The sequence below is a fragment of the Sceloporus undulatus genome, chromosome 9 (assembly GCF_019175285.1).
Source record: "Sceloporus undulatus isolate JIND9_A2432 ecotype Alabama chromosome 9, SceUnd_v1.1, whole genome shotgun sequence".
Classification (NCBI taxonomy): domain Eukaryota; kingdom Metazoa; phylum Chordata; class Lepidosauria; order Squamata; family Phrynosomatidae; genus Sceloporus; species Sceloporus undulatus.
The window spans coordinates 10674101-10692452 of record NC_056530.1 but is presented as its reverse complement, the minus strand read 5'-3'; the positions used below and the strand labels follow the sequence as shown (position 1 = coordinate 10692452).

Here is an 18352-nt window from a genome sequence, read left to right as displayed (position 1 = left end):
TTAGTTGCAAATGACTTGAAGGCACACATCAACAACTGCAATTTCATCCTGCCCCCTTTCACCTGCCTCTTTCACTTGAAAATGGAAAGGACCAGTGGAAGGAAATGGGGGGAAATTGCAGCACCACATCATGGGAAATTTGCAACCCGGGGGTTTTGCGGTGGTGTTCCAGAGCACAGGCAAATTGGAATTCCACACCAGCCCAATCAGCAGTGAATTCGAATTGAGCCTCAATGCGAATCCTGTCAACTCAGTTTTAAGCGGACTCCCCAAAATGAGGAGCCAGTAGGGATTCAGTTCGGAAGCACCGCGGAAGCCCCACGCAAAGAGCTCCCATTGAAAGAACCAGGTGTGAAAATACATTAACGTTATGACATGAATTCGCATCCCTCGATTCGCACTCGCCCTGGATCTGAGCTGGTAAATTCACATTTGATAAATGCCTTAAAGTGGTGTCAAACTGCATAATTTCTACAATGTAAATACATCCCAAGATAGGGGGCACCATTTTATTATGCCATGCTATATGATGGGATTTGAGCACCCACTGATTTTGGTATTTTGATTTCTGCAGCAGAAAGGCAGAGTATAAGAATAAAGTTTGTTTTATTCATTATTATTTTATTTTATCCATGAGGAGTCCTGGAACCAAACTCCAGCGGATGCCAAGAGCCCACTGTAATGCCACCATTTTGCATGGGGGAAGGCTAGATTTTGTGAATCCTCAGACAACAGAAATCAGAGAGGCCTTTCGTGGGAAAGCGGACGGTCCTCAAATCCTAGATCTGGCGCTCGTGTTTCTCGTGACCCAAATAGGCATGTCCAATATGCTTCAAGACTTTGGAGGGGGGTGCCAGTTGAGCGCCAACTTCTGTGTGAGGAAATAATAAAGCTCCCTCGCCCTCGCTGGGGCTGACTTTGTTTGTTCTGTCTAATTTGCCAGCGCAGTGCCAGGCTCCCCACGTAATGACAGGCTTGGTGAGCTGTTATGACTTTTTAAAATAAAAACACAAAACGACTGGAACGGCCACAGCGACTGCAAGATTAAAGCTGTTCCATTAGCGTGGGGTGTGCGTGTAGGTTTGTGTGTGTGTGTGTGCATGTTGTAATTTATTTCATGCCAGTGGGTGGATCTTTGCACCTTCCACTTAGACCAAATAACATCACCAGCATAAGTAGGGTTATAACATAACACTTTGCATTTATTGAGCCCTAAAGAGCATACAGTGGAAAACCAGGGTTAGAATCCTATAGGTTAGTCTACAATAGACCCATTCTATCAATTCTTGAATGGTGAGTCAACACATAAGTAAATCCAACTGATTCAATGGCTTTACTCTAGTTAAGGCTAGTAATACGCTTTAGGCCCATTATAGTTAAAGAAATTATATGATCCTGACTTCTCCCAGAGGCTGGAGAACTTCCTTCCTTGCAACAAAGTCAGAAGCCTGCTTTCTTCTATAAAGGAGAGCTCCGTCATACACAGAAAAAGCCCCTGAGATTCTTTGTACCTAAAATAGGAAGGGAGCATGATGAGTGAGCTGTGGCCAGATGCATATATTATTGATAGAGGTGAAATACTTTTCCCTTTAAAAGTTCCTCTAAAATAAAATACTCCCCAAATATTCAGAGAGCTGCTATTTGTCTTTTCTATTTGATATCCTGCCATACTGTATTTCAATATGTCACAGTTGACATGCAATGTGTGTGTGTTATGTGCCTTCACGTCGTCTCTGACTTATGGTGGCCCTAAGGCCAACTTGTTATGGGGTTTTCTCAGTAAGGTTGGTTCAGGATAGGGTTGGCTTTGCTTCCTCTGAGGCTGTGAGAGTGTGACTTGCCCAAAATCACCCAGTGGGTTTCCATGGCCAAGTGAGGATTTGAACTCTGGTCTGAGTGGCCAAACCGGACAGTTAACCAAATTTCAAATCTTTGCAAACATTTGGCTTCACTGCTCATTGTTATGGATATCACTGTCACACAGGCATGCCATCAGATTTCTGCACTTGGTCTTGTAGCTGCTCATGGCTTCAAGGAATCTACCAACAGAGTGAAACAAGGAAGGTAGCATCTCATTTGCACAACTGCATGCATCATGTACTTTATGATTTGGGAAGGAAAGTATGCACACTGAATAAAACCAGCCTTTTGTTAGCCACATCTATTCTCCAGTTTGGCTTTACTGCAGCAGGTATATGTTCTCTACCTCTGTAACCCAGTAAGAATTCTAGCCAAAAAGGGATTATGTGGGCCTTTTCAGCGGTTGCTACAGGCCTTGGGACTCCCTTCCCGGAGAAATTAGACTGGCACCCTCTCTGCTTTATTTTTGCAAACAAATAAAGACAAGATTTGTCTGTTTGGATGGGCATTTGGGAACCATGTCCTGAAAGGAAACAGTTTAAGGAGCTAGGTATGTTTAGCATGCAGAGAAGAAGGTTAAGGGGTGATTTAAATATTTGAAGGGATCTCATATGGAGGATGGCGCAAGCTTGTTTTCTGCTGCTCCAGAGATTATGAAATGGAGCAGTGGATTCAAGCTACAGGAAAAGAGATGCCACCTCAATATTAGGAAGAACTTCCTAATGGTAGGAGTTGTTTGACAGTGGAATATGCTGCCTCCAAGTGAAGTTGCCTTCTTTGGAAGTTTTTAAACAGAGGCTGTAGGGAGTACTTTGATTGTGTATTCCTGCATGGCAGTATGGGGTTGTCCGGTGTGACCCCTTGGGGGTCTCCTCCAACTCTGATCCCACAATTCATTTGATGAAGTTTGTCTCACCAAAACACTGTGTTACATCTTGTTAACTGTTATGCTGGGGCGGCTAATAGTTGTGCATGTGCACATGTGTTTAATGATGTGCGTTTTAACCTGGTTTAAATTTTTGATTATTTCCTTTCATTTTAATTCTTGTGTCTTGTGGATTTTTAACAGTGTAATTTTTTTAATTGGATATATAAGCCACTTTGAGTCCCAAACTGGGAAAAAGGCCAGATAGAAATAATAGAATAGAACAGAAATAATAATGACTGGATAAGATGAGGTACCAGTGCAATGTAATCAAACCAATAGGGCTGTTTTCTGGTGTTGGTAAAAGCAAATGAAGATGCGACATAATTTCAATTTGCCCTTGGTGACTTCACTAGAAATGAGGTTGTCGGGTGGTCCAAGCCAACCAGGGATCATGGCGCAAAGATTTTCACAGCCCTTTTGCAATGCTCTCCAAAGGCTGGGCTAAAGAAAATGCTTTTCTGTTGGTTCTCACCAACATTTTTGTTCGACATGCTTCCCTCTCCTTTGAGATCGGCTCCTCGGGTGCTAAAAAAGCAAGGAAAACTTGCACTGTATGTGAAAATCAAACAGCAAGAAGCTGTTATGATTCAATCATGTGCTGTAGTTGTGCCTTTTAACTTCTGTGGATTATTTTGATTCCTTTATAAATTTTTATTCTAACATTTTTTAAAACAATTTTATCTGTGAACCACCATGGGTTCCTGTCCAAGAGATAAGCAGCATAGAAATGAAATACATAAAAATAAATAATCAATACCTATGTGGCAGAGGTGGGAACTGTACAGCATCAAGATGTGTCTGGATGCCCAGCATTACTTCCCATTGTCTATGTTGGTTAGGGGTGTTGGGATTTGCAGTCACATTTGGTGAGCTGATTGATTCCCACTCATGCTCTGTAGTTTTATTATGGCCTTCTCAAACTATCTCTCTTCCAGCTCCTCATGGCCCAAATTCACAACCTGAAAACTTTCTCCCTCCATCCAGTCCTAATCGAAACACTTCAGGTCTGAGATGATGGGTATGATACCATGGCCAAACTAGTGTGGTGATGGTCTGCCAGTGTCATGATGGGTTTACACACTCACCCACTGCCATGCCATTGAGCCACTGACACCATGCGCCACTCACTTGCCGCCACCATCGCGTCTTCTATGAAGGCTCCTGACACAGCCCATATGGGTGGAAATTGGGTGTCTGGCTATACTTATGTGGCCAGGTACCTCATCCAACATCACAGGCTGCGACAAAGGCCTCCAGAGAAGATGCCATGGTGGCAGCGGGTTTGGGGCACAAGGACCATCCAGTCTGCCGGCTTTCACTACAGAGTTCTCAAGAAACTCCATGGGAAACATCCACTAAGACCACTTTGGACTGGGATCATTCCAGGACCATGGGATTGGCATCCAGACTGGCCGATCCCAACACAGGGCTATTGGCCTGCAATAGCTTCAGAGAAGATGCAATGGCTGCAACAGGGAAGGGCCACCCAGTGTGCCTGCTATTACCATGGAGTTCCCAAAAAATTCCATGGCAAATATCCACTGTTTTTTCCCTTTGGGCTGGGATCTGTCCAGGAGCACCAGATTAGCATCCAGATTGGCCAACCCCAGCCTAGAGCAATTGGTCTGCATCATCCATACATGCCTTCAGAGAAGACACTATGGCAGAAACAAGTACTGTATGGAACAGAGGAGCCATCCGGTCTGCTGGCTGTCACCACAGAGTTCCCAAGAAACTCCATGGCAAATATCCAGCAAATTTTCCCTTTGGGTGGGATCCGTCCACGACCACCAGACTGGCGTCTGGACTGGCCGATCCTATCCTGGCCTGCATCATCCATACATAATAACACAAAGCTGGGGAAACAAAGGCCCTTTGGCCCATGTGTACAGGCCCTACTTTGGTCTGAAACTGAAGGCTTCTGCAGATACCTGGTACATTTTACCTTCCCAGACTCCTATGGCGCCCTCGCTTAAAATATGCTAACAAGATTGCTAATGATGCCTGTTAATTAGTCAAGCTACACAGGAGAATCAGTTATTTCCTCCCTGGAAGATGGCTTTTTGAAGGGTCCTAATGAGGTTAAAATAAATCCCTTACACAGCAGCTGTTGCACATACAGCCGATTTGAAATGCAGCAACAGGACTGGCTCTGACATAGCGGCAGAGAGGGGGCTTCATAAACAGCTGGGGAAAGTCCCTTGGACCTTGGGAGGAAGGGAGTGAAGGCAAAGGCAGCGAGGGACACTGAGAAGCAGAGAAAATGCCTTTCCCTCGCCCTAAGGCCTGGAAGATCCTTGGGAACCCAAGGCAGAAGAGTGAGAGGTCACTTTAGCTTGGCTTCCATACTGATATAGCTGTGAGGTTCTTCATGTCCGAGTGTGGATCCTTTGTTCACAATTCGTTGCAAGCAGCGTCAAACTGCATTAATTCTGCAGTGTAGACACAGCCTTTGATTAATATGTGTTACTTGCAGCCCATCTTGGTTTAACTGACAAGGCCATTCCCTTGCCGATGTCAGGACAGCGGCTGCTGCTCTTCCCCTCCTATTTTTAACGCTGCCGTTTTATATTTATGAATAATTGAAGTGTGATTTGTGACTTGCAAGAACCTGGAGAGTGAAGCCCCCATAAATCTACTCTGAGAATGGAGTGACCTTGTGGCTTTTCCTCTAGACCAAAGGCTTCCCCCACCCTCTTTTTATTTTCCAGCCTCCTTTCCGCTGGTCTCTTCTTTCTTTTCTTTTCTTTTCTTTCCTGGTTCATTCACTCTTTCCTTCTTGCATTTTTTATGAGTGGCTAAAAATGAATCTGTCCACCCCACGCACACATACACTAAGAGGAAAAATGAAATGATAAAAAGGGAAACTTTTCACTGGTGCTTGAAGGCAATTTAGTTTCAGCTCAGCAGCTGCCCAACAATTGGATCATGGGAGGAAATATCAAACTACAGGTCTCTGATTCATGACTAGCATGGCTAAGGTCTGAGCAGAAACATAAGGGCTGGAATTCACTTAGAGGTATACACAAACGTACGTTGCTCTAGGCATGCAGGGCCAAAGAGTCTCCATTGCACAGCAAATGTATTCTGCTGATAGCAGCAAAAGTGGAGTTGCAGAAAGCATCTTCCTCTGTGCCTTGTTTTTGCAAGTTGCATATTGTGATTGAGCATCCTATACTTTGCTTTTTGATTCTGCAGTTTATGCTTCACGTTATGATTACACACTGTTGTTGTGCATCCTATATTTTGTCTTGTGGTTGTGCATTCTATACTTTGCATTGTGGCTGTGAATCCTGCACCTTGTATTTTGGTTCTGCATTCTATACTTTGCATTCTGATTATGCATTGCTGCTGTGTATCCTATACTTTGCATTGTGGGTTATGCGTCCTATACCTTCCACTGTGCGTTGTGCATCCTATACTGTACTTTGCTTTGTGATTATGCATTTCAGTTGTGCATCCTCTACTTTCCATTGTGGTTGTGCAGCGTGTATTGTGAAATGCACAATGGCAGCCAGTCACTAACCTATGTTGTGCAATATTACTATTCTGCATGGGATTTGCTTAGTGTTGCCATGGTATGTGTCCAGGTGCAGGTGTTTATGCTGCACTAATACCTAGAGGCTACAGATCCCATCTGATCTTGGAAGCTAAGCAGGGTCAACCCTGATTAGTACTTGGATGGGAGACTGCCAATGAATACAAGGTGCTGTTGGCAATATTTCAGAGGAAGGAACTGGCAAGACCACCTCTGAGTACTCCTTGTCTAAGAAAACCCTATGAAATTCATGGGGTCACCATAAGTCAACAGCCAACTTGGAAGGCACATGCACACATATATGATTGAAGCCCATGGCAAGAATCCTATTAGGTGTCATGCACTTGTGTACGTTCCCTTTCATATTCCATTGTACATTTTTGGCCATTGTGGCTCCAGTTTCAGGGGGTGTAAATCCATTCTGAGTTTAACCTCGAATGTTACAGGAGCTATCCAAGATGCTACAATTGTCAGGGTGTAGCATCTTGGACAATTTAAAACTTTGGACTGAAATGTTATTCACTGCCCCATCGACTGACATCAGAGCAACCAGCTGCCACTGTACAACCTGTTTGACATCTAAGACAATGCAGAGATGAAAGGGTTACTTTTTGGACTAAAACTCCCAAAATCCCTTAGCCAGCATGGAAAAAAGTAATTTCTTTCTAGATTTCTGCAATGTGGGTATATATTCTTCAAGTACAGACTATGCATGCCTCAACAAAGCCCCCCCTGTCTTCATCACCTCCCAAATACTGGTTGCCATTTTACTTTAATTATCTCTTATTTTATTTTTAGCATTTCCATTCTTCCCTTTAGCCAGAAAGACTCCTAGATTCACTTGCTCATTTGATCGTTTCTGTCCTCGGGTTTATAGTTTAAATAAGACATGACACACAAGGGGAAAGGGAGGAAGACGGAGAAGAGGAATTAAGCACAGCAGTAACTAGGTCCCAAAATAATGGATGTGTGCACACTGCTGCATTTCTTCTCCATTTCTCCATCTGTATCATACCATACTTGATGCTTTATGGTGCACAAGAGGACAAGTCTCTGTCCCAAGGAGCTTACATTCCAAAGCATGTACAACATAAGACAACAGAACAAAGGGAAAGGACATTTATTTTGGCAAAACGTTTTGAGTCTGTCTGCTAACTAATGCTACTCTAGTTCTCTTAATGCATCCCTTAAACATAAGATCTAATTATGCCAGTGTTGTCGTTGTTTTCATTTTCGGGAAAGATTTTCAGTCTAATTAATTCTGTTTTATAGCAGCCTTTCATTTTGCAGTGATTTCAACTTTATATGATTTAGGTGTGCACCTGGATAGTTTACCTGCTTTCTAGAAATCAACTTTTGGTCAACTAAAATGGTTTCTTCCTGCCCCCTTCAGGGGCTAAAAGATGTACAGGGATACCTGAGTTAACAAAACCTCAGATAAAGAAGCTCCTGTTTGCAAAGTCATTTAACATACACCAGTCCTCCTCCTTTATCTTGTGCTCTGTTTTTAGTAGCATTAGCTTTGGATGGAGCCACACCAGGCCCAATAATGTACAAAAATCCAAAATGAGAATATTAGGATTAGAACAAATTTAGGTGTGTTTAGTGCACACACCTTCTCAATAAGAAAGGCAGTTATGCAAGATAAGCATCCGTTCTGCAAAGGTGTCAAATGACCCGTGATCAATTTCAGGGAGTGTGAATCCACTTGGAGTTTCAGTATCAAATTTTGGGTGCAGTTTAACCCTATGGACAATTTAAAATGTGGACTAAAAGAATATTCATTGCCCCACTGACCGCAGCTGCCTGAATGCTGGGCCAGAAGAGACAATCATGGGGACCCTTTGACCTTTGATCAAAGTTTCATAGTAACTAGTAACCTGAGGGACTTACAACTTTGGCTAGAATCCTGTGGGTGAGTCTCCAATGGAGCATTGAATCCCTTTATGAAAGCTAAGGGGTATTCAGACGGTGAAAATAATCCAGGTAGAATCTGGGTTGAATCTTTGTTGTTCACATGCATTTCTAATGCATCCAATTAAGGGTTTGTTGTTTGTTTGTTTTTGCAGGGGGGAGGCTGGCAAAAAAAACCTGAACCTGATATAATTGATCTCAGTTTTGTTTCCAGGTTTTTCTAAGTGTTTCACATGCTCAGCTGTGTGATTAACTGTTGTGAATAGACCCAGGGTAAACCGAGATAAAACTCTGCATGCCCTGAGTGTGCTTTGAATGCATTCGCATCATTCATTCCATCTTTATTGGAGTGCTGATACATGTAAGCAATAGAACTTGAAGAGACATGCAGAGATGCAGTTCCATAGTGTGAACAACAAAGCTGGAATGCATGAGTGAGATTACAGTATTTGCATAGTCGTGCTAAAAAAAAAACAATGTCTGATTGATCCCTAAGTCAGCAAGGTCCACTGTAAGCTGTAGTAACATCACAATATCTCCCTTGGTATAACATCATCTGGTTTTGGTGGTATCTTTTTGCAGGTGCTGCATGGTCTCTTGACACTGCCACCTTCACTGCCCCCGGATGGCAAGATGAGCAGGCAGCACACTCAGTTATGACACGATGAAGAGCTACCATGGCGAGCGCAGCCAGTCACGCGAACACCCTTGCCGCTGCGTCCCGGAGGCCTGCGAACAACCAATGGAATACATCCACCATAGCCAGGAATCCCGCCAGCCATACCTCCTTAGCCCCAGTGAGCCTTGTTCTTTGGACCACTACTGCCCATCCCGGAGTTCTGCCGAAGCCCCCCTCAGCCTAACGGAGCCCCCCTCGGCCGCCAGTAGCAGCAGCAGCACTTTCCCTAGGATGCACCACGCTCCCCAGCCGTACGACTCCTGTGACGAGTGCATGGCGGCCGCTCACCCTTCCAGCAAGATCAACCGGCTGCCCCCGACCCTCCTTGACCAGTTTGAGAAGCAGCAGCTGCCGCTCCATCACGACGGCTTCCACACACTGCAGTACCAGCGGGCCAGCAGCACGGAGCAGCCCCGTAGCGAGAGCCCCAGCCGCATCCGGCACCTCGTCCACTCGGTCCAGAAGCTCTTTGCCAAGTCCCACTCCCTGGAGGCCCCTTCCAAGCGGGAGTACAACGGCACCAAGATGGAGGGCCGGGGAGGCGAAGCCGGGTACCACCACCCTCCCCATCACCACCGCCAGTCACGCCACGGCAAGCGAAGCAAAAGCAAAGACCGTAAGCTGGATTCCTCCTCCTCTTCCTCCCGCCACCGGAACAAGATGATGGGTTGGTGGAGCTCGGACGATAACCTGGACAGCGACAGCAGCTACATGGTGTCCGGCAGGCAACACGCTGTGGACCAGTCCACCCAGTTCTGCGTGGATGCTCCAGAAAGTGCCTTCAGAGACTTGACCCTGAAGAGTCTGAAGAGTGGAGGCGGGGAAGGGAAATGTTTGGCCTGCGCCGGGATGTCCATGTCCCTGGATGGCCAGACTCTCAAGAGGAGTTCCTGGCACACCATGACAGTCAGCCAAGCGCGAGAGGCCTATCCCAGCTCAGGAGGTGGTCCAGAGAAACCATTGATGCTCCAAGAGGCGAAGGCCAAGGAACGGTCTTATCATTATCTTCAGGTAAGGAGGTGGGTAGCTTTAGGGCCCTTTCAAACTGTATGGTTATAGGACCTATGGCTCCACGTTAACTGTCATAGCGGTATCTATAGAATTCTAGGATTTGCAGTTTGGTGAAGTACTAAAAGGCCACCATGGTGTACTGATTTTATCATTGGCCTCAGACTCCAAGAGACACAGACAAAGCCCCTCTGAACAAATCTTGCCAAGAAAATCTCATGATAGAGTCACTTTAGGGTTGCCATAAGTCGGAAATGATTTGATGGCACACAACAATGACAAGGCCAACTCCATACTGCCAAACGAGAATATAGAACTACAGCACTTGTGAAAAATGTCCATCCAACCTCTGTTAGATGATCTTCAAAGATGGAGAGTCCACCACCTGCCAAGACAGTTTCTTCCACTGTCAACCAGCTCTTACAGTAAGGAAATTCTTCCTAATGTTGAGGTGGAATCTTTTTCCTTGTAATTGATGCAGACTGAATTCAAAGTGCAAAAGTAGTTTGTACTCAATTAACTCACAGGAAGGAGAGGAGAATTTTGACCTTCCCAGTAGGCTCAAGCAAAAGCAAACTGCCGCACCCTTCCCTAGCTTGTCTGTTGCTCCTCATTAAAAACATTTGTCATTTTGACCACACTTTAAAGCTTTTTGACTACATGTGTCCCAGTTTTCATCTGCAAAAAGGTTAGTGGGGTAGGCTATTGGCCGGGCACGCCATGCAGAAAAGTGCAGAGTGAAACTGAGATGCTCTATTCAGCTTTCTGGCCAAGCTGGAACAAATATCTCTCCGTCTAATAAACATAGTGGCCTTTAGGGACTGAGCTTCTTTTCAAACGCTCTTTGGTAACTGTCTGTTCCCAAAACTTAAGCCACCCTCCTGCTGATTCAGAAAGCTGCCCTCCTCCTTTGGCCAGTTCTGTTGTTTTCTCTTGGCTCCCTTTCCCAGGATGCATCATGGCACTGCACCTTGATGTGAGTGATTAGAGAAATGTCAAGGCTATAATAGCCTCTCCTTGCAAAATAAAAAAAAAAAAGCACAAAGCGGGTAAGCGATCAAGGCAGCTGCCTCTCATTGAAAAGGACCAAGATTTTTGAAGTGCTGAAAATGATATTCAGTTGCCAAAGTCTTGAAGTGCTTCCATGCTGCCCTATGGCTCATGGCTAATAATGCCCAAACAAACCATTAAGAAGAGCCACCTTCCTTCTGTCTCTCTCTCTGTCTCTTTTGCACGGAGGCTTCTGCGTAGGTCCGATCAATGGTTCCTCATACGCTAATGAGGAAAGAAACAGAACAAAACAAGACCGGGGGTGGCTGGGTGGGTGGCTGCATAAGGATTCTTGGCTTGCAGGAGACAAAACCTTTCTCTTTTCTCAGGTTCCCTGCAGCCATGCCCTAAATATGCAGAATGGAGACACAGATACAGATGGAGAGATGTAGAGTGTCGAAAAGTGTTTCTCAATGTTCTTGGACTACAGGAATGCAGCAGTAAGCATTCTAGGAATTGCAGTCCAAAAGAAAAAACTTTATCCAAGCATGAAGTTGAAGGCTTTCATAGTTTTTTGTGGATTTTTTGGGCTTTGTGGCCATGTTCTAAAAGAGTTTATTCCTGATGTTTCACCAGCATCTGTGGCTGGCATTTTCAGAAAATTCTGGAATGGAAGAGATTATTTGTGCATTATAGATGCAGCCTCAATTTCTGATTTCTATTTTAGAGTTTTAAGGAGCTTCCCACGGTTCTGGATCTAGTTTGGCAGAAGAGTTCAGACCCTTGGCTAGATCCTTTAAAGCCACCATTATAATTATATATATATATATATATATATTCCATTGAACTGCATCTGCTTTGCAATAAGCCCAGCCAGTTCTACTCTGGAACATTATCACCTTCTTTTGAGTAAAGAAAGAAAAAAACAGATCAAAGGAAGTTCTTGCGATACATGCATCAATGCGGCCCCCTTTCCAACACCAGTGTGGAAGAAGCTATTGCCAGGTGCATGAATACTGCATGCAGTAGGCAGAAAAGAGCCTTTGAAAAGTGTGTAGGGTATGGCAATGAGCGAGATCAGGCAGAGGTTCCTGGCATAATGAGAATGGGGCTGTTACATAAGTGTGCAAAAGCACTGGCAAACCCACAAATAATTCAGGAGGAAATCGGCAGCTGCAGAAGGGGAAGTTCACCCTTCAAATCTTGTCAAGAAAACCCTGTAATAGAATCATTGGATCATAAAGTTGGAAAAGACCCCAAAGGCCATCCAGTCCAACCCCCTGCCATGCGGGAATACACAATCAAAGCATTCCTGACAGATGACCATCCAGCCTCTGTTTAAAAACCTCTAAAGATGGAGACTCCAGCACACTCCAAGGCAGCATTTTGCACTGTTGAACAGCTATCACCGTCAGGACGTTCTTCCTAACATTAAGGGAGAATCTCCTTTCCTGTAGTTTGAATCCATTGCTCCATATCTACTCTCTGGAGCAACAAAAAACAAGATTGCTCCATTCTCTGTATGGCATCCCTTCTGATATTTACTTGACTTCTTTTCTCCAAGCTAACCATACTCAGCTTCCTAAGCTGCTCTTCATTGATCATGGTTTCCAGACCATTTACCATTTTGGTCACCCTCCTCTGAACATGTTCCAGCTTGTCAATATCCTTCTTAAACTGCGGTGCCCAAAAGTGGACACCATATTCCAGGTGAAGTCTGAACAAAGCAGAACAGAGTGGTATTATTCCTTCCTGCAATCTAGGCACCATAGGCTTATTTACTAGAATCAATTGATGCAACCTAAAAACGAGTTGAACTTGTGGCCTACTAAGACCCCTAGATCCTTTTCATGTGTATTGTTGTCAAGCCAGGTGTCCCCCATCCTATATCTGCGTGTTTCATTTTTTCTCTCTCTCAAAGTGTAGTACCTTGCATTTCCCTGTTAAAATTCATTTTGTTAGTTTTGAGCCAGCTCTCTAATCTCATAAGGTTATTATGAATTCTGATCCTATCCTCTGGTTGTTAGCTACCTCACCTAATTATGTTGTACAAATTTGATAAGCGCGCCCTCTATTTCCATCAGCCAAATCATTTATACAGATGCACTGGGCCCAGGACAGAACCCTGTGGCACCTGCTAGTCACTTCTCTCCTTGATGAAGATTGGTGACCATCCTTTGGGTTTGGTTGGTCAGGCAATTACAAATTCACTTAACAGTCACATTGTCTATCCTACATTTATGAATTTCTTTGCAAGGATATCAAGGGGCCACATTCTCACTTACAAATAAATCGCTTTGTGATCCGAATGAATGGATCGGTTCAGCAGTGGAGCGTGGTTCACACTACATTTGCCCCAATCGCATTTTCTTGCTGCAAAATAATATGAAATAACCCACTTGTGGTTCACATTGACAAACGAATTGATTCTAAATGGGTCGGCTCCAGCTGGACAAAGGGCAAATTTAAATCGATTCCGATCCGCATCTGGTTCACACTTGCACGGAATTGATTTATCCAAAAAGACGCGGAACAAATCAGCGTCATAAAGACGCGGGTTAAATGGGTCCAGTACATGGCCCCCCTCTCTGAATCGCTTCAGCAATTCAGTTCAAGTGTGAACAATGGTCATTTAAACTGTTTCAAACCAATTTGCAATCCAGTTTAAAAGGTAGTGGGAATGAGGCCCAGGAGGAACTTTGTCAAAGGCCTTGGGGTCACCATAAGTCAGAATGAACCTGAAGGCACAAGACAACATAATGTAACGTAGTAACAGCTTGGTTATGGGAAAGAAAAACTAATTACATGTACCTTGCCATTTTGCAATGAGGAGGATTTTTTGGACTAAAACTTCCAGAACCTCAACTGCTGGTTGGGGGATTCTGGAGGTTGCAGTCCATAAAAAATATCTCCTACTCCCCCAGCTCCAAATTCTGGCAACAGTTCACCTTCTCTCCTGCTTGCCAAATTCTCTCCATCTGCTTTCATTCCCCCCCCCCCCCAGCATTACGCCTGGATCACAAAGAATGGGTGCCCCATTGTCTCTCCATCACTCGGCATTTCTGCCTTGTTCACAGATCGAAGTGGTTTTCTCAAGTGACTCGGTTCATTTTCCTCTGTCCTTGGCCTCCACCCGCCTCTTCTACTCCAGGCTTCCTTTTTAACATGCATCTCACAGCCTTTTGCAGAGGTCCCTGGCCTGCCTTTGCTACAGCCTGCATCATCGGGGCATCCCCCACGTTATCGTTGTTGCAAACCCACACCTGTAAGGCAGAGGCGTGAATGATTCCAGCAACAGCAGCCACAGCTTCCCTCCCTGGCCTTTCCTGGTTTGTGTCATTTCAAAGCATGAAAAGCATTTTTTTATTATTTAAAAAAAAATTATGGGAAATGGAAGGTGGGGAACAACAACTCCTTCCATCAGCATCTTCTCCCCTTGGGAAGGAGCCGGGGCTCATCATGTCGGCTGTTGCTTGATGAGCTGTGATTGAGAAATAAGCTTTGCGAAGCTGAGCGGATACCTGAGCCGCCTGTCAAGTGGGGCTCCTACTTGCCTGCACATCATTTAGCGCAAATGTGAGTCAGGTGGAAAGGAGCCGATGTGTCTCTCCAGTTATCCAAGGTCAGGAGTTGGAAATGCCCCAGCATCCCCTAGATAACAAGACCAAAGGCTGGGATTCTGGGAGCTGTAGTCCAAACATGAGAGCCAGCATGGCATATTGGTTTGACTAGGACTCTGGAGACCAGGGTTCCTAGTTCAGCCATGAAACCCACTGAGTGACCTTGGGCAAGTCGCACTCTCTCAGCCTCAGATGAAGGTGATGGCAAAGCCCCTCTGAAGAAACTTGCCAAGAAAACCCTATGATAGATTCACCTTAAAGCCACCAAAAGTTGAAAATGACTTGAAGACAAATTAAAATAATAAGAGTTTTTCAGGCTATTTGGCCATGTTCTAGAAGAGTTTATTCCTGATGTTTCACCAGCATCTGTGGCTGGCATCTTCAGGGAAAGCATTCTCTGAAGGTGCCAGCCACAGATGCTGGTGAGACATCAGGAATAAATGCTGGTGAGACATGAAAACCTTCGACTTCACATTAAAATAATGAGAGTCATTCATCACCACTTGGCAATGATATTGTTAGTGTTTAGTGATTTAAATAAAAAAATTGTAGAATCATCCTTGTTTGAGGTGTAATGAATTGGAGACAACCAATTGTTTTAACGAATGCTTTCCAAGCTCTGGCTTCAGCCTTGGGTTTCTGCAAATGTGTCCAATGCCAAGGATAAGACTGTACCCCAAAGGGTATCAAAGCTCAGCAAGAGATTCCACCGAAACCTTAGGAAGAACTTCTTGATGGTAAGAGCTGTTCAACAATGGAAGACGCTGCTTCGGAGAGTAGTGGAGTCTCCTTCTTTTGGAGGTTTTTAAAACAGACGCTGGATGGCCATCTGTCAGGAGTGCTTTGGTTGTGCTTTCCTGCATGTCAAGGGATTAGACTGGATGGCTCTTGTGGTCTCTTCCAACTCTATGATTCTATGACTTGTGGGTCCTCCAGGCAGCAAGAGGTGCATGGAAAAAACAGGCGGGGACCTACCAATTTTCTGATTAACTCACCTTCATGCTCTTTGTTCTCCCCATGCTCACAACTGTCACTGCATAGTTGAAGAAGCACCACTGATGATGCCGCAGTTAAGCTGATCCATCTTCCGTTCGGCTAACAAGGGTTAGAAAGTTGGTGGCAGTGTGATGTAGTGGTTAGAGTTTGAGCCTTGGGCAGGGGAAATCCAGGTTTAAATCCCCACTCAACAACACTGCTGTTAGACAGCATGGCGCAACAGCCATCTGAGCCAGAAGGTTGGCGGTATCTCGAAAAGGGAGCTTTCAAAGAAGATGCTGTGTTAGTTTCTTGCAACATAAAAAAAGGAGGAGGGAAGAGGGAAATGCTGCAGTACAGCATCTCTGTGTTGCATCTAAAGGAGTGTGTTCATATCCATGAAAGCTCCTGGAAAAATAAAAACCATTTAGTCTTAAAGCTGTTCCTACATTCTTTTCTTTTTCTCCTCCTCCTCCCTCCCTCCTTTTTATGAAAAGAGAGGAAATTGTTAGTGATTTAATTTGTCATGAGCTTTTACTGCTAAGGATAGTGAGAGATGCTTGTGGGACTTTTCTGTTTCATCTGCCAAAATAAATTGGCTGGCTTTGAATACTATGCAGGGTTACTATGCAACTTCCACGTTGGCTTGCAGCACAGAAATACTTCTGGAAAGCAGAGAAGGTAAACATAATAGGAAGGGTTTCATCACTTTGGCTGCATCTACACTGCAGAATTAATGCAGTCTGATACTGCTTTAACTGCAATGGCTCAGTGCTATGAGGTTTGTAGTTTTGTGCAATATTTTCTCCATCAGAGAGCTCTGGTGCCTCACCAATCTTCAAAACCCAGAATTCTGTAGGATTCAGCCAAGATAGTTAAAGTGGTGACAAACCACATTAATTCTTCAGTATGGCAGCAGCCTTTGTAGTTCAGGAAACTATTCCATTCACATCCACACACACCTGTGATCTCTATGAACTACGAAGGACAAAGCCACAAAAATCCCAAAAGGATAATCAGATGTAGGTGTCCTAGTGTGAAAACAGCCCATCCTCCATTCCCATGTGTCTCCTCTATATATGTGTGTATCATTCCAGAACAACAACAACTGCTGTTGAATGAAATGTTTAAAAAATTAAACCAGTACAGCATGGACCTCCAAGATTAATACAGCAACCGTCCTTGGCTTACTTATACGTAAAACCAGAGTGCAGGAGATGGCCAGGCATCCAACAGAATATAATCTCTGGATTGCATTTGTTTCAGTGGGTCACATTTTGCTCAAGCATGGTTTGTGTGGTTGCAGACAGAAAGAGAAGGGGCCCTTTCTGCATTACAGAATTGTAGTACTGTGATTCCCCATGTACAGCAAAAGCTGTATTCTATGGAACCCTGGAATTTTGTAGTTTGATGAGATATCATAGAATCATAGAATCGTAGAGTTGGAAGAGACCACAAGGGCCATCCAGTCCAACCCCCTGCCATGCAGGAAATCCAAATCAAAGCATCCCTGACAGATGGCCATCCAGCCTCTGTTTAAAGACCTCCAAGGAAGGAGACTCTATCACCCTCCGAGGGAGTGCGTTCCACTGTCGAACAGCCCTTACTGTCAGGAAGTTCCTCCTAATGTTCAAGTGGAATCTCTTTTCCTGTAGCTTGCATCCATTGTTCCGGGTCCTGTTCTCTGGAGCAGCAGAAAACAAGCTTGCTCCCTCTTCAACATGGCATCCTTTCAAATATTTAAACAGGGCTATCATATCACCTCTTAACCTTCTTTTCTCCAGGCTAAACATCCCCAGCTCCCTAAGGCATTCCTCATAGGACATGGTTTCCAGACCCTTCACCATTTTTGTCGCCCTCCTTTGGACACGCTCCAGTTTCTCAATGTCCTTTCTGAATTGTGGCGCCCAGAACTGGACACAATATTCTAGGTGGGGCCTGACCAAAGCAGAATACAGTGGCACTATTACTTCTCTTGATCTAGACACTATACTTTTATTGATGCAGCCTAAAATTGCATTGGCCTTTTTAGCTGCCGCATCACACTGTTCACTCATGTTCAACTTGTGGTCTACTTGGACTCCTAGATCCCTTTCACACGTAGTTTCATTCAGCCAGGTGTCACCCATCCTATATCTGTGCATTTTATTTTTCCGCCCTAAGTGCAATACCTTACATTTCTCCGTGTTGAATTTCATTTTGTTAGCTTTGGCCCAGCTTTCTAGTCTATTCAGGTCATTTTGAGTTTTGATCCTGTCCTCTGGGGTATTAGCTATTCCTCCTAATTTAGTGTCATCTCCAAATTTGATAAGTATGCTCCCAATTCTGTCATCCAGGTCATTGATAAAGATGTTGAATAGCACTGGGCCCAGGACAGAGCCCTGTGGGACCCCACTGGTCACTTCTCTCCAGGATGAAAAGGAGCCATTGTTGAGCACCCTTTGGGTTCGGCCAATCAACCAGTTACAAATCCATGTAACAGTTATCATAGCATTGTTTCTCAGCCTTTGGTCCTCTAGATTTTTTGGACCGTCTCCCAGGAGTTACAACCATAGTTTCAAGGCCAACACACTAGAACTGTCTGGTTGAGAATTCTAAATACAGTCAGCCCTCCCTATCCATGGATTCTTCACCCATGGATTCAACCACCCACAGCTTGAAAATATTACACACACACCCCCAAAAAAAAAAATCCAGGAAGCAAAACTTGATTTTGCCATTTTGTATATGGAACACCATTTTGCCACACCACTCTATATAATGGGACTTGAGCGTCCACAGATTTTGGTATCCACACAGGCGATAGTCCTGCAACCAAACCCCAGTAGATACCAAGGGCC

At 44.5% G+C, this 18352-nt stretch overlaps 1 protein-coding gene across 2 annotated transcripts in view; it reads left to right on the top strand.

The window, feature by feature from the left end:
• DLGAP3 (DLG associated protein 3) overlaps positions 1-18352 on the top strand; it is a 175903-nt gene that overhangs the window by 129189 nt on the left and 28362 nt on the right. For both annotated transcript variants that reach the window (XM_042441275.1, XM_042441274.1), the window contains exon 3: positions 8823-9930. In XM_042441275.1, coding sequence (XP_042297209.1) covers positions 8905-9930 — 1026 coding nt within the window. In that variant the 5' untranslated portion in view covers positions 8823-8904. The remainder of the gene's footprint in view (positions 1-8822; positions 9931-18352) is intronic.